Source organism: Kogia breviceps, chromosome 7 (assembly GCF_026419965.1).
Source record: "Kogia breviceps isolate mKogBre1 chromosome 7, mKogBre1 haplotype 1, whole genome shotgun sequence".
NCBI classification, from domain to species: domain Eukaryota; kingdom Metazoa; phylum Chordata; class Mammalia; order Artiodactyla; family Physeteridae; genus Kogia; species Kogia breviceps.
Window position 1 is genome coordinate 72,118,488 of NC_081316.1, and position 23,975 is coordinate 72,142,462.

The 23,975-nt window shown below is 37.5% G+C and overlaps 1 protein-coding gene across 3 annotated transcripts in view; it reads left to right on the forward strand.

Moving 5' to 3' along the window:
* TRPC6 (transient receptor potential cation channel subfamily C member 6) overlaps positions 1–23,975 on the forward strand; it is a 133,254-nt gene that overhangs the window by 84,465 nt on the left and 24,814 nt on the right. For all 3 annotated transcript variants that reach the window (XM_067039468.1, XM_059070716.2, XM_067039469.1), the window contains 3 exons: positions 8,387–8,572; positions 10,456–10,620; positions 16,743–16,959. In XM_067039468.1, coding sequence (XP_066895569.1) covers positions 8,387–8,572; positions 10,456–10,620; positions 16,743–16,959 — 568 coding nt within the window. The remainder of the gene's footprint in view (positions 1–8,386; positions 8,573–10,455; positions 10,621–16,742; positions 16,960–23,975) is intronic.

The window sequence follows — 23,975 nt, forward strand, 5'->3', positions numbered from 1 at the left end:
ATGGATTCCCAAGGTGGAAAAAAAGCATGCATTTCTAAAAGCAGTCTTATTCTTTATTTTATTTTTTAATTGTTGATTTTTGTTTTGTTTTGTTTTTGCTTGGAATATGTCTTGAGAATTAGCAGTGAATTGGAAACAATTTTTTAAGTCAAGATATGAAACAGCACAGAGTACTTTACTTTTTCAGTCCATGTGGTTTCTACTAAAAAACGTTACTCTACACTTGAAGGGTCATACCCTCCTTTGAAATATCTAATTTCACCCAAGATTTTTTGGAATTCTAGAGAGTATTGGTTTTGAGTCTTACATTTTTATCTCTAAAAGGACTAAAGATACATCTAGAATTGAGTGCTACAAACAAGAAAGGCTAGATGCATTAAATTTTGTCATAACTCCATAGGTACTTACAAATGTCAAGAAATGGCCTGTTTTCAGATCTTGCCTTTGATGATATAAATAAAATAATTATGTTTTATCAAATGCTTGCCATGTGCTTTCAATGTGTGATTTCTTTAACACTTACTCTCACTAAGCCTTAGTTTTCTCATCTGTAAAATGAAAATAACAATAGCACCTACCTCATAGAGTGATTTGAAGCTACCTAAGATCACATGGCTGAAAAACACAAGAGCTGGGATTTGATTACAAGTATATCTAACCTTAAAAGCCCAAGCTCCTAACCATTATAATATGGAATAGTGAGCATGGACAACATATGTATTGATACTTCCACACCTCAAAGTTCTTCCCCATGACCTTAATTGGCTATTTCATGACAGGGGTAGAGCTGTTTCCTTGTGACCTGATTTATACTATCTGACCAGATACCTGTTTAGAAGTAGTTTGAGTCATTCTCAGGTAAGACAGAATTTGTTTTATTAATTTTCTTTTATAGAATCTGTTTGAACCCACAGTTAGCAAAGTGAAACTTGGCATGATTTCCAGGGAGGAGCCCAAGAAGGTGCTTTGCAAATACCCAAGTTGAAGCTGTTTTCCATTTAGCTGCCCCGCAAATGTTACCTATTGATTCACATCCAGAGCCTCTCATATTTCTCCAACATCTTTCTCTCTTGATCCCTGCAAGGGATCTTTTTTTTGTAACATCTTTATTGGAGTATAATTGCTTTACAATGTTGTGTTAGTTTCTGCTGTACAGCAAAGTAAATCAGCTATATGTATACATATATCCCCATGTCTCCTCCCTCTTGAGCTTCCCTCCCACCCTTCCTAGCCCATTCCTCTAGGTGGTCACAAAGCACTGAGCTGATCTCCCTGTGCTAAGCAGCAGCTTCCGCTAACCATCCAGATTATATTTGGTAGTGTATATATATGTCAATACTACTCTCTCACTTCATCCCAGCTTCCCTTTCCCCCTGACCGTGTTCTCAAGTCTGTTCTCTACGTCAGTGTCTTTATTCCTGCCCTGCCACTAGTTTCAACACTACCGTTTTTTTAGATTCCATATATATGCATTAACATATGGTATTTGTTTTTCTTTTTCTGACTTACTTCACTCTGTATGACAGACTCTAGGTCCATCCACCTCATTACAAATAACTCAATTTCGTTTCTTTTTATGGCTGAGTAATATTCCATTGTATATATGTGCCACATCTGCTTTATCCATTCATCTGTCAATGGACACTTAGGTTGCTTCCATGTCGTGGCTATTGTAAATAATGCTTCAGTGAACATTGTGGTACATGACACTTTTTGAATTATGGTTTTCTCAGGGTATATGCCCAGTAGTGGGATTGCTGGGTCGTATGGTAGTTCTATTTTTAGTTTCTTAAGGAACCTCAATACTGTTCCCATAGTGGCTGTATCAATTTACATTCCCACTAACAGTGCAAGAGGGTTCCCTTTTCTCCACACCCTCTCCAGCATTTACTGTTTCTAGATTTTTTGATGATGGCCATTCTGACTGGTGTGAGGTGATACCTCATTGTAGTTTTGATTTGCATTTCTCTAATGATTAGTGATGTTGAGCATCTTTTCGTGTGTTTGTTGGCCATCTGTATGTCTTCTTTGGAGAAATGTCTATTTAGGTCTTCTGTCCATTTTTGGATTGGGTTGTGTGTTTTTTTGATATTGAACTGCATGAGCTGCTTGTATATTTTGAAGATTAATCCTTTGTCAGTTGCTTCATTTGCAAGTATTTTCTCCCATTCTGAGGGTTGTCTTTTCATCTTGTTTATGGATTTCTTTGCTGTGCAAAAGCTTTTAAATTTCATTAGGTCCCATTTGTTTATTTTTGGTTTTATTTCCATTACTCTAGGAGGTGCATCAAACAGGATCTTGTTGTGATTTATGTCATAGAGTATTCTGCCTATGTTTTCCTCTAAGAGTTTGATAGTGTCTGGCCTTACATTTAGGTCTTTAATCCATTTTAAGTTTATTTTTGTGTATGGTGTTAGGAAGTGTTCTAATTTCATTCTTTTACATGTAGCTGTCCAGTTTTCCCAGCACTACTTTTTGAAGAGGCTGTCTTTTCTCCATTTTTTATTCTTGCCTCCTTTATCAAAGATAAGGTGACCATAGGTGCATGGGTTTATCTATGGGCTTTCTATCCTGTTCTATTGATCTATATTTCTGTTTTTGTTTTTGTGACAGTACCATACTGTCTTGATTACTGTAGCTTTGTAGTATAGTCTGAAGTCAGGGAACCTGATTCCTCCAGCTCCATTTTTCTTTCTCAAGATTGCTTTGGCTCTTCAGGGTCTTTTCTGTTTCCATACTAATTGTAAAATTTCCTGTTGTAGTTCTGTGAAAAATGCCATTGGTAGTTTGATAGGGATTGTATTGAATTTGCAGATCACTTCGGGTAGTATAGTCATTTTCACAATGTTGATTCTTCCAATCCAAGAACATGGTATATCTCTCCATCTATTTGTATCATCTTTGATTTCTTTCGTCAGTGTCTTATAGTTTTCTGCATACAGGTCTTTTGCCTCCTTAGGTAGGTTTATTCCTAGGTATTTTAATTTGTTTAGTTGCAGTGGTAAATGGGAGTGTTTCCTTAATTTCTCTTTCTTTTTTTGTTGTTGTTAGTGTATAGGCATGCAAGAGATTTCTGTGCATTAATTTTGTATCCTGCTACTTTAACAAATTCATTGATTAGCTCTAGTAGTTTTCTGTTAGCATCTTCAGGATTCTCTATGTATAGTATTATGTCATCTGCAAACAGTGACAGTTTTACTTCTTTTCTGTTTTGGATTCCTTTTATTTCTTTTTCTTCTCTGATTGCTGTGGCTAAAACTTCCAAAACTATGTTGAATAATAGTGGTGAGAATGGGCACCCTTGTCTTGTTCCTGATCTTAGTGGAAATTGTTTCAGTTTTTCACCATTGAGAATGATGTTGGCTGTGGGTTTAATGTGTCATTTAAAGCTTGTGTTTCCTTATTTATTTCATTTGGGTTGATGTGTCTGTTGGTGTAAGTGGGGTGTTCAAGTCCCCTACTATTATTGCGCTACTGTTGATTTCCCCTTTTATGGTTGTTAGCATTTCCCTTATGTATTGAGGTGCTCCTCTGTTGGATGCATAAATATTTACAATTGTTATATCTTCTTCTTGGATTGATCCCTTGATCATTATGTAGTGTCCTTCCTTGTCTCTTGTAATAGTTTTATTTTAAAGTCAGTTTTTGTGATGTGAATCTTGCTACTCCAAATTTCTTTTGATTTCCATTTGCATGGAATATCTTTTTCCATCCCCTCACTTTCAATCTCTATGTGTCCCTAGATCTGAAGTGGGTCTCTTGTAGACTGCATATACACAGGTCTTGTTTTTGTATCCATTCAGCCAGTCTGTGTCTTGTGGTTGGAGCATTTAATCCATTTACATTTAAGGTAATATTTGATATGTATGTTTCTATTACCATTTTCTTAATTGTTTTGAATTTGTTTTTATACGTCTTTTTCTTGTCTTTTGTTTCCTTCCTAGAGGAGTTCCTTTAGCATTTGTTGTAAAGCTGGTTTGGTGGTGCTGAATTCTCTTAACTTTTGCTTGTCTGTGAAGTTTTTGATTTCTCTGTCAAATCTGAATCAGATCCTTGCTGGGTAGAGTAATCTTTGTTGTAGTTTTTTCCCTTTCATCACTTTAAATATATCTTGCCACTCCCTTCTGGCTTGCAGAGTTTCTGCTGAAAGATCAACTATTAACCTTGTGGGGATTCCCTTGTATATTATTTCTTGCTTTTCCCTTGCTGCTTTTAATGTTTTTTCTTTGTGTTTAATTTTTGTTAGTTTGATTAATATGAGTCTTGGCATGTTTCTCCTTGGATTTATCCTGTATGGGACTCTCTGCGCTTCCTGAACTTGATTTACTATTTCCTTTCCCACGTTAGGTAAGTTTTCAACTAAAATCTCTTCAAATATTTTCTCAGACCCTTTCTTTATTTCTTCTTCTGGGATGCCTATAATTCGAATGTTGGTGCACTTAATGTTGTCCCAGAGGTCTCTGAGACTGTCCTCCATTCTTTTCATTCCTTTTTCTTTATTCTGCTCTGCAGCAGTTATTTCCACCATTTTATCTTCCAGCTCATTTATCCGTTCTCCTGCCTCAGTTATGCTATTGATTCCTTCTAGAGTATTTTTAATTTTAGCTATTGTGTTGTTCATTACTGTTGGTTTGCTCTTTAGTTCTTCTAGGTCCTTGTTAAACATTTCTTGTATTTTCTCTATTCTATTTCCAAGATCATCTTTACTATCATTACTCTGAGTTCTTTTTCAGGTAGTTTGCCTATTTCTTCTTCAATTTATTTGATCTGTGGGTTTTTATCTTGCTCCTTTGCCTGCAAGATATTTCTCTGTCTTCTAATTTTGTCTGATTTACAGTATTTGAGGTCTCCTTTCCCTAGGCTGCAGGTTCATAGTTCCTCTTCCTGCTGTTCTCTGCCCGCAGTGGAGAGGTTGGTCCAGTGGCTTGTGTAGGCTTCCTGATGGGAGGGATTGGTACCTGTGTTCTGGTGGGTGGAGCTGAGTCTTTTCCCTCTGCTGAGCAGGGCTATGTCAGATGGTGTGTTTTGGGGTGTCTGTGAGCTTAGTATGACTTCAGGTAGTCTGTGTGCTGATGGGTGGGTTTGTGTTCCTGTCTTGTTTGTTTTTTTGTGTGAAGCATACAGCACTGGGAACTGCTGGCATATGGGTGGAACAGGGTCTTGGATTCAGATAGAGGCCTCCGTGAGAACTCTTGGAAATTAATATTCCCGGGGGCCAGGAATTCTCTAGTGGTCCTGGACTCTAGCTTCCTGGACTCAGTGCTCCCACCGCAAAGCCTCAGACCCAACTTCCAGTCGAGGAACCAAGACCCCACAAGTCACTCATTCCCACAATAAAGGGGATTAAAAAAAAAAGACTAACAAAACCCCAGACAAATGGTAAAAAGTAAAATCAAGCAAAAACAGAAGCAAAGAAACATACACACATACAAAAGAAATAAAAATACCAAAATAAAACAAATAAAAATACCAAATACCAAATAAAACAAAAATCAAAGAACAACCAGACAGAGGAACTCAAAGGCGAAATCAAACAATTAGGATCAAAACTAACAAAAACACAAAACCAAAGCAGTGTGCCAACTGAAGAATAAAGTAAGGAAACAGAACCAATAAAAAGGATTAAAAAATAATAATAAAATAAAAAGGGAAAAAACACAGGACAACAGAAAAGCAAAGTAGAAATGGAAATATTTTTTAAATAAATAATATATTAAGGAAAAAGAAGAAGAAAAAAATAACGGGAAAGAACATAGAACAACAGAAAAGCAAAGTAAAAATAGAAATATATATCAAAAAATTATAAAACACAAAGATCCCAAAAGACTAAAAAAAAAACAAAAAACACTAAAACAATAACAATCACAAACAGAAAAGGAAAGAAAAAGAAACAAACAAAAAAGCCAGAACCAACAACAGAATGAATGAAAACATGATAAAATTCATAGTAATAATTATGTTTCCCTGGGGTCTCCACTGTAAGTGTCCTTGCACATGCCATGAGGCACAGCCCACCTCTGCCTCCCCAAGAGGCCCTCTTCTGCCTCTGGGCTCGTCTCTGAACCTGCTGTGGGCCCTGTGAGAACCACTCAGACTCTGATTGGGCACAATTCCTGCATGTGCTGGCCACCAAAGTCCACAGCTGCCAGAGCTAGAATTTTTTTCATTTGTGGGAACACTCATTGTCTACTCAGATATTCCATAGACACAGGGTCTACCTAGCTGATCACGGGGATTTAATCTGCAGCTTGAACATCTGATGGAAAGATTTTTGATCTTCTTCCTTAGTCGCCCTGTTCCTGAGGTTCAGCTTTGGTTTTATCCCCACCTCTCCCTGTGGTCTACCCACAGGAGTCTGTCCTGAGGCTGCCTTGGAGCTCTTGGATCTGCCTCTGTGAGGACCGGGGGCAGAGGTGGTATGGCTGCTTGGATCACAGGACCCCTGGTGGCACCAAATGCGTAGGGAAGCTGGCAGCCATGGGCACAAGAGATATGGCCCAAGTGAGGGCCTTTCCAGGTGCTCAGCATAAGGCATGTGAGGGCCAACCCTGAGAGGGCTTCTTTTATTGGTGCCAGTGTGTGGGGAGAGAGAGGTTACAGTAGCGGCTCCTCCCCCTGCATGGGACTCAGCAATAGCGCCCTGCTTCCATGGCAGTCCAGTCTTCCTCCATAGGCATTTCCTGCTGTGGATTTCCTCCCTCCCATCCCCTCAGTCTGTCTCCCAACAGCCAGCAGCAGTTCTCACTCTGGGTCTGTTCTCCAATCCACACAGTCCAGCTCCCAGCCCCCTTGCACAACTGTGAACACATGTCCCAGTCTGGGGCACATAGGGCTGTGGTACAGACCACCTGTATATTTCTCACTCTGTCCCGTCAGCCATAGATTGACTGCTTCACCCTCTTCTGACAGCCTCAAATGCTTTTCCCTTCTGTCCCAATCGATTTCCCTGTTGAAAGGGGGGTTTCCCTGAATTCGGGACTCTCTCCTCTGCTTCAGCTCCCCTGCCCTGAGGTGCAGGTCCTGTCCCGCTTCCTCTCCTCCTCCTTCTCCCTCCTTTTTTTCATTCTACCCAGTTATTCAGGAATCTTTATAGTCCTTTCTGGTGTTGAAAGTCTTCTGCTAGTGTTCAGCTGGTATTCTGTGAGAATTGTTGCATCTGTAGATGTATTCCTGATGCATTGTGGGGAGAGATGAACTCCACGTCCTTCTACTCCTCTGCTATCTTAACTCCCCCTGCAAGGAATCTTTTTATCCTACAACACAATGGTGGCTTCAAGATGGAGGAGACAACTAATTCTGAACCTGCAAAGCTGGCTTTAAGAGTAAACTCTGCCATGGAGGCAGTGACCCCAAGGGACCTTAGTCTTTTGATATGCAAAATGGGACTAGTATTTCCCTGGCTTGCCTCCCAGTTCTTCATAGATCAAAATAGAGAAGCATTCTACAAAAAGACAAAGTGGCATAATTCTTACAGGCAAAAGGTTTAGAGCAAAGCAGGGTTATGTTTAAAGCCTCATTTTGATACTTAGTGGCTGCATGATCTTGGACATATTATTTAACCTAAGTGATCAAGACAACTGTGAAGATTAAATGATGATATGATACACTTGGAATGCAATAAGTTCTAGCTAATAGGTTTTCTTTATTAACATTGGGTTATAAATGGCCTTATTTCAATGTAAGAGAATAAAGAGGAAGGAAATATCAGAAAGACCTGAATAAAGATATGAATGCATGGTGTATGTAAGTTCAAAATGAGTTTTTGGTGTTTAAATATGATCTGTACTCTCTAAATCCTCCCAAAATACCATTAGTTCATCAGCAATAAATTACAGTGAAAGCATTTTCATTAAATTTCCTTTTCTCCAAAGAGAAGAATCTCAATTTGCAGACTTTATGTTAGATCTCATCTTTTGACACTGTGTTTGGTTCATAAAGTTCCTTGGTAACAATTTAGTAAATAGATAAGTGATATATGTTTGCTTTTGTCTAGCAAATATATATTATGTACCTAGCTGATGAAGTTATGAACATAAGAGATATATGTATGCAAAATAGTATGAGCATGCTGTGGGAAACGTTGCTTACTTTATATTTTTTCCTGAATCAGCAGATGAGTTTGGCACAGTGCAGTACTTTTTGATAACTTTGGTTATGTTTTAGACAAATTTCCTCTTTCAGGATATAAAGAAAATCTTTATTGTGCTAAGATATTTCAGAGATCACTCAGCAGAACAGCAATTGAAGATGTTAAAAGAATAGTAAGCCTAAAAATAGAGGTGTTTTCCTCTACAGACTGTCAAATCACTGATAAATTCTGCAGCATAACATAGTAAAATTTGCTACTTCTACATTATTGTTTTTTGCTTTGCTTTGTCTTTCCTAGAATGACTACAAAAAACTGTCAATGCAGTGCAAAGATTTTGTTGTTGGACTCCTCGATCTGTGCAGAAATACCGAAGAAGTAGAGGCCATTCTGAACGGGGATGTTGAAATACACCACAGTGGTGGAGATCACGGTCGTCCAAATCTCAGCCGTTTAAAACTTGCCATTAAATATGACGTAAAAAAAGTAAGGTCAGGCCTGAAGCCCCTTTTACATTATTTCAGTTTCTATTGGTGCTAAATCAGGATGAAGGGTTGGCATAATTAGCTTAAGCTGGGTTTTTCTAATTAATTGCACTAGGTAGGCTCTCTAACAATTCTAAGTGCCTGGTTGTGAGACATTTAACCTACACTAATGCCATTCTTTAAAATCTAGACTTGTTTATGTAGTGATTGACAATTTATTTTACTTAACTAATGATATAAAAATGGCTTTGTGTGTTCAAACTATAAGGCATTTGTTATAGGATAGGAACATCATTATTTAAGACCCAACTCGGTTTTCCCATTTGTTAATATATTCCAATTCCAGACCAATGCCTTCTATTCCTTCTTTAGAGCATTTGGATCTCCTTCATCTTTATTTGTGGAGTATTTTTATCCCTGTCTTCATGTGGTAACCCCTATCCTTGACTGCTTTCTTATGTTATGTAAGATATCTTTAAAAAAAAACAGTTTTTAAAGGTAGGTTTTCTAATAAAAGTAACACAGACTTATGGTAAGCTTTCAAACAATATAGACATGCCCTCTTTCTGTCTTCTCAATTCTTAACGGAGAGTAGTTAATCAATATTATATTTCTCTCCATAAATTTATACCTTGAACATCTTCACATATCAGTAAATAAACATCCACTTAATCTTTTCAAAGGCTGCATATCGTTATGTTTATTTATATCGTTATGTTCATTTAGTCAGTTTACTATTTAAGGGTGTTTATTATTTTCTTTATTTTTTTGTTATTTCAAAACATTTGCTAAATTTCCCTTCAGAAAAGGTGCACCAGTTTACACACATCAACAGTGTGTGAGAGGGATTATTTCTTCCACTCATAATTGGTATTATTATATTTTTTCTTTTTTTAAAATGGATCTTTACTGGAGTATAATTACTTCACAATACTATGTTAGTTTCTGTTGCACAACAAAGCGAATCAGCCATATGCATACACACGTCCCCATATCCTCTCCCTCTTGAGCCTCCCTCCCGTCCTCCCTATTCCACCCCTCTAGGTCACTGCAAAGCACCGAGCTGCTCTCCCTGTGCTACATACATAATGGGTATTATTAAATCTTACCATTCTGAGAAGACAAACATTGTATCTTGATTTAATTATCTTCCAGGTTAACCATGCTTAAGAAACATTTTTAGTTCCTTTATATAACCTGTCCTTTGTCTAATTTTTAATATTCTTTACCAATTGTTATTTTGAGTTGTTGCTTTTTCTATATTAAATAATGCAGCTCTCTGTCATATGTAGGGTTCATTTTTAAGCAATATATATGTAAGAATAAAAAATTCTGAAAAATAAAGAGTGAAATTTAATTGAAAGAGTTTATGGTGCAGGAATAAAAAGAAATATCAGTGGAATAGAATAGGCAGTCTAGAAAAAGACCCATATGCAAATGGGAGCCTAGTATAAAATAAGTTTAGCATTTTAGGTCAGTGCAGAAAAGGTCGTATGCTTTTTTAAAAAAAGTATTTAGACATCTGATCTAGCAGGATCTTTATATCACTCCTTCTAGATGGAAAAAAAAACATATACTCATAAAAGTCCTTTTGTAAAATATTGATGAATCTTTTTCCAATATTAAATTTCCAAGATTTGTTTGTGCTTTGAAGGAAAACCCGTTAGTCATAAAGCAAAAGTTGGAATCTTTGAATTTATGTAATACATATTAGAACCCCCTGCCATCTTGCTTGACACCTGCCCACTAGATATTTTACATTTGTTCTTTAATTCTAACAATATTTTTCATGGGCAAGAACAGAACATAATATTAGAATGCAAGAAAAGAGTTTATGCTGAATCTTTAATCAAGCTGTTAAATGTTTTGTCACTCCCCTGCTAGTTTGTAGCTCATCCAAACTGTCAACAGCAGCTTCTGTCCATATGGTATGAGAACCTTTCCGGTTTGCGGCAGCAGACCACGGCAGTCAAGTTTCTTGTGGTCCTCGCCGTTGCCATCGGACTGCCTTTCCTGGCTCTCATTTACTGGTTTGCTCCATGCAGCAAGGTATGTCTGTGAAGCCTGCACCTCTGTTAGCTCCTAGAAGTGTATTTGGTTTATATATCAGAGTCAGTTAAGCAAAGAAAATTCTATTTCCCAAATAAAAATTTCAGGGAAGTCAGAGTTGGGTTTAAATAATCGTATTATTTTTAATATTATAAAAATAACATATATTTGCTATAAGAAATAAAGAAAGCAATGGAAAGAGAAAATTCACCTGTAATACTACCACTATTAATATGCGAAGGAAAACCTCAGTATACTTCCTATTTGTCTTCTCTCTAGTTACGCTTATGCATATATTTTTACATTTTTGATGAGGTATGCATTGAGCAGATATCTCAAATAACACCCTAAAAGAACATGTTTCCTTTTGTTATTTCTCCTCTGGCAAAATTTGAGATGAAAGTTTTTGTTTTGTATTTATTTTAGCGAATATGACCAGATAAATCTTAATATAAATAAAGGACAGGGCTTCCCTGGTGGCGCAGTGGTTGAGAGTCTGCCTGCCGATGCAGCGGACACGGGTTTGTGCCCCGGTCTGGGAAGATCCCACATGCCGCGGAGCGGCTAGGCCCTTGAGCCATGGCCGCTGAGCCTGCGCGTCCGGAGCCTGTGCTCCGCAACGGGAGAGGCCACAACAGTGAGAGGCCCGCGTTATGACAAAAAAAAAAAATATATATATATATATATATATATATATATATATATATATATATAGCCTGCTTTTTTGTTTTTGGCAAACTCTGCCCAGAATTTGATGAAATTAATTTGTTCAGATGGACCTAGACTTTCATTAGTGCAACAGAAGTTTGGAAAGTGTTGAGCTGTCATTCTGTTAACAGGCATAGAGATTTGTCTGCCCTGCATTGCCAACAGTCTTATTCTTCATGTTTTTGAAACCACATTTCTGGAACTAAGTTTCAACTCTTAGAGTCAGACTGAAATAATTCTAAAGCTATGTGGCTAAAAGGTCTGCTGGACCATCTATTTATGTGCCATGTAGATATGCCAGTTGAATCACTTGCTGTTGTTAAATCTGGGCATGACTTATTTTCAAATATTTGTAACATGTGGGTGCAAAGATATATATCACCATTACCAACATATTTTCTTATTATTATTACTTAGTCATATATTTGGTGCTTTAACCTTATAGGAATGTTAGTAAATGGCTTATGGTAGGAAGCTGGTGCAAAAGCCTTACATAGTGGGAACTTCATAATTACTTCCATTGATGATGGTAGGAACTGCTGGAAACTTGGCATTTTCTCCTGAGGGTAAAATCTGTCATTATAAATGTTTTTCCCTTAAATATATAAGGCCAAAAGTTGGCCTTATATATTTATAAATAAGATAAAAAGGAGGGAAATAAAATAAAAATAGTGACATTTACTAGAATTAGAAATTTATAGCATGGAGTTTTTTCTAGAAAGCTAAGATTTTTCTTTTCTTCCCTTTTTCATAGGAATGACAGATTTCACTTTGAAAAAAGAATTAATTCTCCTTACTAGAACATAGGCTACATCTATGTATGTAGCCTCTGTTCTGCTTCTACTCATATTTCCTGGGTCTTCAGAGATTTAAGCTGAATTAAAAGTTGGGTGGTGTTCTGAATTATCCTTGTTATTACTCTGTGATCAGTTAAATTATAATATCTCTTCTAAAGTGAATAAGTGTGCCTCCCCATATCCAGTGAGTTCAAAAGCATAATGCCGGGCTTCCCTGGTGGTGCAGTGGTTGAGAGTCCGTCTGCCGATGCAGGGGATACGGGTTCGTGCCCTGGTCCAGGAAGATCCCACATGCCGCGGAGCGGCTAGGCTCGTGAGCCATGGCCGCTGAGCCTGCGCATCCGGAGCCTGTGCTCCGCAACCGGAGAGACCACAACAATGAGAGGCCCGCGTACAGCCAAAAAAAAAAAAAAAAAAGCAAAATGCCTTCCAGAGTGTTTGGTGTTTTGACAGACAAGTTTTGGCAGCCCTTAGAGTTGCACATTTCTTAAATTTTGATTGAATCCTAATTAACCTGATTTCCCTCACTATTTCTTCTTCCCTGGTCATGTTTCTTTCTGGCATCTGTTTTGCATCCTCGTTTATGAACCCTGAGGCAAATAATCAAATTAAAAGGACACTGTCAAGGTATTTTTTGTCATATCTAAAATCTATTTTACTGCTTTTTAATGTTTGAAGCATGATGATAAAATCTATTTTACATTTTTCCCTTTAGTAATATATATAAATATTATTTACAGTTTAGAGAATTGATTTTTTTAAATGGGAGGGAGATTGCTCAAGCTATATTGATGCTTTTATTTAAAATATTATTTAAAATATTAAAAAATTCCAAAGCATCCATGAAAATTAAGCGAGATCAAATTGCAGGCCTATGCACCTTGACAGAGTCCCTGTTTCTATTTAAAGTTTGGTTTTCTGTCCTCAAGTCTGCTCTTTTCTTTAAGAAATTCTTTCTGTCCTTGTTCTCTTTTTCCACCATAACCCAAATGTGTTTTATACTCATTATAGTAAAAATAGGTCATGCTGTGATTTCAAATCATTTGGCTTAAGCTATCTTCAACCTTTTCTGCTACTATTGGTATTTGATAGTTATTTGATCATCAGTAAATACTTTAAAAGAGTATGATATAATATTTAAAAGCAGGTATTTCTTTCAATGCTTACTTTCAGTCATTTTTCCAGGTACATCAATTTTTCACCTTGCTCAATTTTTCTTTACAGTTATTTTTTTTAGAAATCTGTTTACATTACAGAATATATAGATGACAAATTTTACTAAAATGAATAACTCACTTGAGTTCCTAAAGTCCATTGAACGGTGCCAGAATCTCCTTTAGTTTAAAGAGAAACACAACTCTCAATGATTTGTAATAAGAAATAGAAGATATGACTATCCAAACACACAATTTTCGTTTCCTGTCAACCAACTTTTTGTTTGTTTTTTGTTTATGTGTTTACTTGTTTTCTATTTTTAAAATTTTATTTATTTATTATTATTTTTTAAACATCTTTATTGGTGTATAATTGCTTTACAATGATGTGTTAGTTTCTGCTTTATAACAAAGTGAATCAGCTATACATATATCCCCATATATCCTCCCTCTTGCGTCTCCCTCCCACCCTCCCTATCCCACCCCTCTAGGTGGTCACAAAGCACTGAGCTGATCTCCCTGTGCTATGCGGCTGCTTCCCACTAGCTATGTATTTTACGTTTGGTAGTATATATTTAGTAAGCAACAAAAGTCCCTGGTTTGATTCTCTTCTCTCCCTTCTGAATAAAATAAAGGAGTCATATTGTGTAAGAACCAGGAACGCAGGGAAGAAGGAAGGTGAGGCAGGTCAGGAGTGAGGGGCAGATCAGACACCGTGCCCTGAATAACTGAATGTTGGCTTTAGATGTTTCTAGACAGCTGAATTCAAGTTCCAGACCTCTCAGGCTTGAGGCACACTCTAATGTGGGTAGCTTTATTCTCACCCCATTTTATGTCTCCAGCTTTTTCTCTTCTTCTCCTATTTTAATTTGTGCTCTCTTGAGTTTTTTGTAATTTTGTATTTTGAAGGCTGCTTCTGATTCTCTCCTGAACAAAACAAGGAATAAATTAAGTTTTCCATGGATTTTACTACTAATAGTCAATGCCCCAATCCCAGTTTTCCACAACAGTCAAATAAACGGAGAACTTTAAAAAATTGGTTTAATATTTATAATAATAGCTCTTTTCACCAGGAAGATATTGAACCTTGCAATAAATGATTAAATAAATCTTGTACACGTGATTAAATCTTATATAAAACATGATTAAATAGCCATGATTACAATAAATTGTATATAATGCAAATGTAGAATTAAAATTGTATATGTGACACACCATAGAAAAAGAAATTAAAGTCGCATTAATGTTCAGTTTTTAATAGTCCATATTTTTTTAGAAAACACTGCTAAGGACAATAGGCAAAAGAAAATCAAGCCTACTTTCTCTCCCATTTGTTTTAACTTTATTTGAGAGTTCTATTTAAACAAGATCTTAAAAAAACACAAAAAATACTCTGATTCAATCTAATGAGCATTTACTTATGGAAGTATGGTTTTTGGACATTTTTACAGCAACCTTTTACAAAGTAACCTTGGATTGGGTCTGCAATGTATCTAACTGTATAGATCCATTGGCTTAAAACTAGATAGATAGAGCGATTGATCTGTTGATCTAGATAAACACACACACACACACACGCACGCATGCATGCACGCACATGCACACCCTGATATTCTGCCTGGCCTAAGATTCTAAATATCAAGAGAGAAGGGACTAAACTATGTGATTCATCCTAGCTCTAACTTTTATGATTTTGAAAACCATATAGACAGATAAAGTGTGTAGGAACAGAGAACATTGATTGCATTCCTTCCATTTAGCATTTAGCATTTATCTTAGAACCATTTGTTCTCTAAGAATTTACATATATATGTACTTCAATGAGAAAATACCAACTTGTTTTGTAAACCAAATAGAAACATTAACTCAAACAAGTATGCCTGGGTTCAGATTCCAGCTCTACCACTTATAAGCTGTGTGACCTTTAAGCTAGTTTCTGGACCTCACTTCCTCAGTTTGTTCATCCATAAAATGGGCATTTCAGCAGCATATACTGCTTTGTATTGTTGTAATTATATCATGAAATTAACAGGGTAAGGCACTTAAAACAGTACATACAAGTACTGGCCAAGTGTTGGTGGTATTATTATTAATTTTTACATTTTTCTGTTGTAATAAACTCATTTGAAAAGCTGTTGAAAGTTATTGGCCCTCTCCTAAGAAAAAATCCTCACATACATGTATTTGAGTTTTGTTTACCATTACAGGGGATACACAGAGCCCTTGAGACACATCCTGGTCACACACCATCCCTCTGTCCCAGCTAGGATTCGTGCATCTCAGATGGAAATGATTCCTGTATGATAGATGCACAAGAGCTTTTATTGTCTCCATATTTCATATGAAGAATCTGACTTTCACATAATTTAGGAAATTCACTCATTGCTACTCAGCTAATGAGGGAATGAAACTGGAACCTGAACCTAAAATGTGTTGGTTATGTGACCAGAGATGTATGTAATTGCCAATCTGCATTTCTTACCACACTGATGCAATTCTAGCCAAAAAATCCCACAAAACATTTTTTTAAACCTTTTCCCAAAGCCTATGAACAGCAAATTATATAAAGTGCTTTCAAATAGGCTTCTGAAAGTATAAAAAATGGTTTGAAGACCTTACGGGCCACCCTTACAAACTGGTCCCATTGAGTCCCCATTTCCAGCCTCTGCCCTTGAGACCTACCCCCTACTTGGTTTCTGTCGCCTGGGCCAGCTCCAGTGAATTCACCCATTCTTCCTCAAAACTCCCTTCCCAACGCGAGACCAAATGTTTTAACCTTTTGCTCCTATCCCATATTTAAATATTTAGAGACGTAAAAGAAAAAAAACAGACACTTGGACTTTTTTCAATCCAGTGTCATTCCAGGACATCTTTCCAGTATGTGATGGGAACTGCCCTGCTGTCCTGTCCTGGGCTGGGAGTTCTCTTGTTGGTACTCCTGACTCTTACTCCATTTATAGCATCACTTGAAGCCTGATTTGCACCCATGTCAGTGAAATACACATGAGGACAACAAGCAGACAAATATCAACCAAGGGTGTATACATTGTAAAGCAGATTCAGATTAATATTTTCATTGCTGCTTCCTCAATACTTCACACCCACTAAATTAGTTTTCTTTTTATGAGTAATGGTGATACTATGCTCTGCCTTTTGTCATTATTATATTCATAAAATATTTTGTCAGTATTATATATAATATCTTAAGAACATAAACATCATTTAATAGAAATTAATTTATTTAACCGTCAATCCAGAATATCAGCATATGTAACTGAGCAACGTGACCAAAATTTTATATCAGCATAAGGAATTATTTTTCTATTATTAGTTATATAAAGGTACATAATTATCTTAGGAGAACATTGGAGTGCACAGATATTTATTCTTGTGTATACACATGCGTGTTTTGCAAAATGTACAGAACAAAGCTAAGATTTTCTTTTGGTGTGTGTTGTGGCAGATGGGGAAGATAATGCGTGGTCCATTCATGAAGTTTGTAGCACATGCAGCCTCCTTCACCATTTTTCTGGGGCTACTAGTCATGAATGCAGCTGACAGATTTGAAGGCACCAAACTCCTTCCTAATGAAACCAGCACAGATAATGCAAAACAGCTGTTCAGGATGAAAACCTCCTGCTTCTCATGGATGGAGATGCTCATTATTTCCTGGGTAATAGGTAAAGACTGATTTTTCTGTCATCATTTATTTTTACAGCCTTAGCATTAGGACTGAATGACACTGATTCCCTCACACATCAGTTATACAGATATATACAGCATGACACAATGCTCCACACAGCATGATTTTTTGGTTGTTGTTTTTTAAGCACAGTTATCTTGCGTTCATTATCAGTACCACAGTCTTCTCACATGCCACATGCTTTTAGATTTCCAAGAAAAACCCAGGAAGAAAATGAACAGGATAGTATGAATCAAACCCTGCCAGTGATGAAAAACTGCCATTCATGTTTTAGGAGAGATGTGACTTCCAGTTTAAAAATAACCACATGATTTTATGTTGTAATTTAATAGGAACTGAAGGTAGTAGCCACTCACATCTATTGAACATTTGTTATGTACCAAGAACTGTTCAAATCACTTTACATACATCATATCACACACCTTTTTGTGCCTTAGTGGTCCAATCTGTCATATAATAATGTCTACACTACAGCATTAATGTGAAGATTAAGTAATTTGCTTTAGATCTCCCAGATGGTAAGTGAAACAGAGGGAATGTGGTCTTAATTACTATGCTGTTTGTCTTTAGAATCAATCATCCATATGGCTTGTCATTAAATATAATGCAAATGAAAGATATTTTAATTGGATATTTATGAATGAATAAAGTCAGTAGCTATTACCTACCTAATAGCTGTCTAACAAAGTGCCCTCATTAGGTAATGAGGATACTGAAGAGAATGAAATGCAGTCTTTATTGTCAAGGAAGTTAAGTCTGGGGTCAGGGGACAGGTCAATAAGTAAATCAATAAAGAAAACCTATGTGATACATACTGTAACTGAGGAGCTATTAGGGTGTTATGAACACACATGGATTGGGTATCTAAATCTGAATGGAGTGGGGTGTGGATGGGGTAAAGGAGGCCTCCCTGAACAGTATGTTCAATCTGAGATTTTGAAGATAAGGACATGTTAATCCTACAGAGTGTTTATGGCGAGTAAGGACACTACGAGGCATGGATGCAAAATGTTAGATGCAAAGGTGTGAAACTAGGTCAACAGCTGGCACCTCATTTGCAAAGTCATGTATTAGGTCCAGCTATAATGCAGGTTCACTTATGGATGTGGGTGATGGGAGATAAGGGTGGTGACATGGCCAGAGGATGATTTTCAGATGTTGGTGATGTGATCCATCACATTTTAGAAAGGTCACAGTGGTTGTGAGGTAGAGGGTGGCTTTGGGGAGGGGTGAGTGTGGAGGCTGAGAGACAATTGAAGTGATCCCTGTGAGGAACATGGGGCCAGAAGTCAGGGCATGGGGAAAGGAGTGGAGAGCTTCTTAAAAGACACGCTTCAAAGAACTTGGTGATGTATTGTACATGGAAAGGGAGAGCTGTGGATTCTGCCTTGGATTACTAGGTGGTGACTGCAAGTCTCTAGGAGGAAGAATATATAGGGAAGATCATGCTTGAGACTGGGAGAATGAAAAGCTGGTAGGTAAGTTTGGGTTGTGATTGACTTTGAAGTGCCCATGGCATTTCCAGTTGAAGATGTCCACTAAAATGCAACCCCTGGGAGAAGCCAGGCTGTGGATAAAGTTTCAGGAATCTTCATAAGGCCCTGACTATGCATGAAGTCACCTAGGGTGTAATGTGGAGAGTGTCAAGAAAAGAAGGCTCAAGGAATCTTTATACAAAACCATTGGTAGCCCATAAGCTTGGTTCTCTTCCAGTGATCTGGAGAAGCATCTGCAGTCAGTTTTATATCACTTTTAAGGCAGGGGATGTCTTCTTGGCTTCCTCATACTGGGGCTGATAGGATGTTCCATTGAAATACTATGAAGCACTATACAAATTACCATATGATCATTTTAAATGCATATGAGGTAATTCAACAGCATTGAGAGTTATTCAAAACTTCTGAATCACTTCATTTCCTGGAAATGTTCCAAGGAGAAATATAGTGTCTTAACAGGTGAACTGCATCACTAAAGTAAACCTTAGATAAAGAAGAGTTTGATTTTCTACTTTTTCTTTTCAACTTTAATTGATATTTACCTTATAACATAATGCTTATAAAAACTAAATTACATTTCATTTTGAATATTTGATTTAAAATAAGAATGGTCATTTGGACATTGCCTTTACCTCAAGCTAAAAGCCTATATGTTACAGGGTTTTTTTAATGTTAGTATGTTTAAAGTACATATTACAGCACTTGGCACATAGGAAATGTTTAATAAATTTCAGATAACTATGATTACTATTAAACTCTTCATTAAGAGTTCATGTGTTTTATATGGAAAACATATTAAGTAAGATATGACACTTCAGTTCAAGATTAAACTTTAAAAACATTAAATTTTATATGAGGATTAAATACAATGAATGTTCATTTTATTCTTTATCAAAAATAATCGGGGCTTCCCTGGTGGCACAGTGGTTGAGAATCCGCCTGCCGATGCAGGAGACACGGGTTCGTGCCCTGGTCCGGGAAGATCCCACATGCCGTGGAGCGACTAAGCCCGTGAGCCATGGCCGCTGGGCCTGTGCGTCCGGAGCCTGTGCTCCGCAGCGGGAGAGGCCACAACAGTGAGAGGCCCGCATACCGCAAAAAAAAAAAAATAAAAAATAATCGACTCTCCTCATACTAATATTTTAATATAAACATTGGAAGTTTTTCCTTTTTCACTTGGAAACCTAAACCAAGAATTTTAACTTTTAATTTTATGAAGAAAAGCATTTTCCTTGGAACAACTGGCTGGATAACCTTTATGGTTGAGATTCAGAGATGATCTCACAGTATTCATTTAAAGGGAAAACAAGGAACAACTCAGAATGGACAGCTGATACTTTGTAGCATATATTAGACTCCTGGTTCAGTTTCTGACACTGACATTTTTCTTTTTGAAGTTATTCTTGAAAGACAGTTGCTGTACTTTCTGGAAATATTAATAAGAAGTGGACTACTTAGGTCAAGATGCTAGTTGGCTTGAGGGAAAAGACTGACATTATTGGTCACAGAAAGCAAATTTATATACTTTTTAGCAGACAAAAAGTTGAAAGGCTGGATGTTGGAATTGACATTCCAGGAGATCTTGACAAGGCTGAAGGGCAAGCTGAAACCAATGAGAAGTGTAGCAGGAACACAGGGAGGGGAGACACACTTGATGACACTTCACCTAAGGAGCATTTTTTAACTTAATGTCCAGTGTGAGCTGCTGAGGAAGCAAGCGTAATGCTGGGTTGACCCTTCAACAGAAGGAGGGGACTGCAGGCAGGGCCGTAATTACATCCCTGCTCCATGCTCTGGCCACATCCCGTCTGCAGGCAATTGGCAAACTAGGGAGCATCCCAGATTGAAAGCAACCAGAAAATGGAGTGGCTCTTCCAGGGAACAGCACTTGTGGAAACTGGGCAAGCTTAATCTGGAGTGTGGAGGTAGGGCAGAATCCCGGGATTGTGGAGCCTGAGGTTTAGTTATTTGGAGGGCCCCATTTAGAGAAAAAGAAGACAAAACAGAGCCCTAGGAGAAGCCTGGGCAGATAAGGCATCTTGAAGGTTAAATTTTATTAGCTTTGTGGGAAAACTGCCTCTGCTGTAGAAGCATAGATTTAATGAGTGCACAGGTGTTTGTGCTTTGTTTTATTCTGTTTTGTTTTAAGAAATTTAAAGACAGAGAGAGCAGACTCATTCTCTTCTCTCGAGGGCAGAATTAGCACTGACAGGTACACAGTGAAGGGATGCTTCCTAAAAAGTCAACAATGGGATGAGCCATCTTCAGAAGTAGTCATTCAGGATGAATTCAAGAAGAGGCTCAACCCCGTGGAGAAGTCCCCTGCTTGCTGGAGAAGTTGGAATAGATGGGGAATTTCATTCTATGCTTGGCAGCTCCTGGGGGTCCACAGGGAAATAAAACTGGAACTCTTCCTTCAAACAGAAGAGTTCGCTGTATCTGTTTTATTTTTTAAGCTTTGGTGAGATATCATTTTTCTTTAACATCTTTATTGGAGTATAATTGCCTTACAATGGTATGTTAGTTTCTGCTTTATAACAAAGTGAATCAGTTATACATATACATATGTCCTCATATTTCTTCCCTCTCGCATCTCCCTCCCTCCCACCCTCCCTATCCCACCCCTCTAGGTGGTCACAAAGCACAGAGCTCATCTCCCTGTGCTATGTAGCTGCTTCCCACTAGCTATCTATTATACGTTTGGTAGTGTATATATGTCCATGCCACTCTCTCACTTTGTCACAGCTTACCCTTCCCTCTCCCCATATCCTCAAGTCCATTCTCTAGTAGGTCTGTGTCTTTATTCCCGTCTTACACCTAGGCTCCTCATGACCTTTTTTTCCCTTAGATTCCATATATATGTGTTAGCATACGGTATTTGTATTTCTCTTTCTGACTTACTTCACTCTGTATGACAGACTCTAGGTCCATCCACCTCACTAGAAATAACTCAATTTCATTTCTTTTTATGGCTGAGTAATATTCCATTGTATATATGTGCCACATCTTCTTTATCCATTCATCCAATGATGGACACTTAGGTTGCTACCATCTCCTGGCTATTGTAAATAGAGCTGCAATGAACATTTTGGTACATGACTCTTTTTGAATTATGGTTTTCTCAGGGTATATGCCCAGTAGTGAGATTGCTGGGTCATATGATAGTTCTATTTGTAGTTTTTTAAGGAACCTTCATACTGTTCTCCATAGTGCCTGTACCAATTCACATTCCCACCAGCAATGCAAGAGTGTTCCCTTTTCTCCACACCCTCTCCAGCATTTATTGTTTCTAGATTTTTTTTATGATGGCCATTCTGACCAGTGTGAGATGATATCTCATTGTACTCTTGATTTGCATTTCTCTAATGATTAATGATACTGAGCATTCTTTCATGTATTTGCTGGCAATCTGTATATCTTCTTTGGAGGAATGTCTATTTAGGACTCCTGCCCATTTTTGGATTGGGTTGCTTGTTTTTTTGTTATTGAGCTGCATGAGCTGCTTATAAATTTTGGAGATTAATCCTTTGTCAGTTGCTTCATTTGCAACTCTTTTCTCCCATTCTGAGGGTTGTCTTTTGGTTTTGTTTATTGTTTCCTTTGCTGTGCAAAAGCTTTTAAGTTTCATTAGGTCCCATTTGTTTTTGTTTTTATTTCCATTTCTCTAGGAGGTGGGTCAAAAAGGATCTTGCTGTGATTTATGTCAGAGTGTTCTGCCTACATTTTCCTCTAAGAGTTTGATAGTGTCTGGCCTTACATTTAGGTCTTTAATCCATTTTGAGCTTATTTTTGTGTATTATGTTAGGGAGTGTTCTAATCTCATACTGTTATAAGTACCTGTCCAGTTTTCACAGCACCACTTATTGAAGAGGCTGTCCTCTCTCCACTGTACATTCCTGCCTCCTTTATCAAAGATAAGGTGACCATATGTGCATGGGTTTATCTCTGGGCTTTTAACCCTGTTCCATTGATCTATATTTCTGTTTTTGTGCCGGTAACATACTGTCTTGTTTACTGTAGATTTGTAGTATAGTCTGAAGTCAGGGAGCCTGATTCCTCCAGCTCCATTTTTCGTTCTCAAGATTGCTTTGGCTATTCGAGGTCTTTTGTGTTTCCATACAAATTGTGAAATTTTTCGTTCTAGTTCTGTGAAAAATGCCAGTGGTAGTTTGATAGGGATTGCACTGAATCTGTAGATTGCTTTGGGTATCTCTCCATCTATTTGTATCATCTTTATTTTTTTTCTTTGTGGTACACGGGCCTCTCACTGCTGTGGCCTCTCCCGTTGCAGAGCACAGGCTCCAGACGTGCAGGCTCACGGGCCCAGCCACTCTGCGGCATGTGGGATCATCCCAGACCAGGTCACGAACCCATGTCCCCTGCATCGGCAGGCGGACACTCAACCTCTGAGCCACCAGGGAAGCCCTATTTGTACCATCTTTAATTTCTTTCATCAGTGTCTTATAATTTTCTGCATACAGGTCTTTTGTCTCCTTAGGTAGGTTTATTCCTAGATATTTTATTCTTTCTCTTGGTAAATGGAAGTGTTTTCTTAATTTCACTTTCAGATTTTTCATCATTAGTGTATAGGAATACCAGAGATTTCTGTGCATTAATTTTGTATCCTGCTACTTTATCCAATTCATTGATTAGCTCTAGTAGTTTTCTGGTAGCATCTTTAGGATTCTCTATGTATAGTATCATGTCATCTGCAAACAGTGACAGCTTTACCTCTTCTTTTCTGATTTGGATTCCTTTTATTTCTTTTTCTTCTCTGAATGCTGTGGCTAAAAATTCCAAAACTATGTTGAATAAGAGTGGTGAGAGTGGGCAACCTTGTCTTGTTCCTGATCTTAGTGGAAATAGTTTCAGTTTTTCACCATTGAGGATGATGTTGGCTGTGGGTTTGTCATATATGGCCTTTATTATGTTGAGGAAAGTTCCCTCTATGCCTACCCTCTGCAGGGTTTTTATCATAAATGGGTGTTGAATTTCGTCAAAAGCTTTCTCTGCATGTATTGAGATGAGCATATGGTTTTTCTCCTTCAATTTGTTAATATGGTGTATCACGTTGATTGATTTGCATATATTGAAGAATCCTTGCATTCCTGGAATAAACCCCACTTGATCATGGTGTATGATCCTTTTAATGTGCTGTTGGATTCTGTTTGCTAGTATTTTGTTGAGGATTTTTGTATCTATGTTCATCAGTGATATTGGCCTGTAGTTTTCTTTCTTTGTGACATCTTTGTCTGGTTTTGCTATCAAGGTAATGGTGGCCTCGTTAAATGAGTTTGGGAGTGTTCCTCCCTCTGCTATCTTTTGGAAGAGTTTGAGAAGGAAAGGTGTTAGCTCTTCTCTAAATGTTTGATAGAATTTGCCTATGAAGCCATCTGGTCCTGGGCTTTTGTTTGTTGGAAGATTTTTAATCACAGTTTCAATTTCAGTGCTTGTGATTGGTCTGTTCATATTTTCTATTTCTTCCTGATTCAGTCTT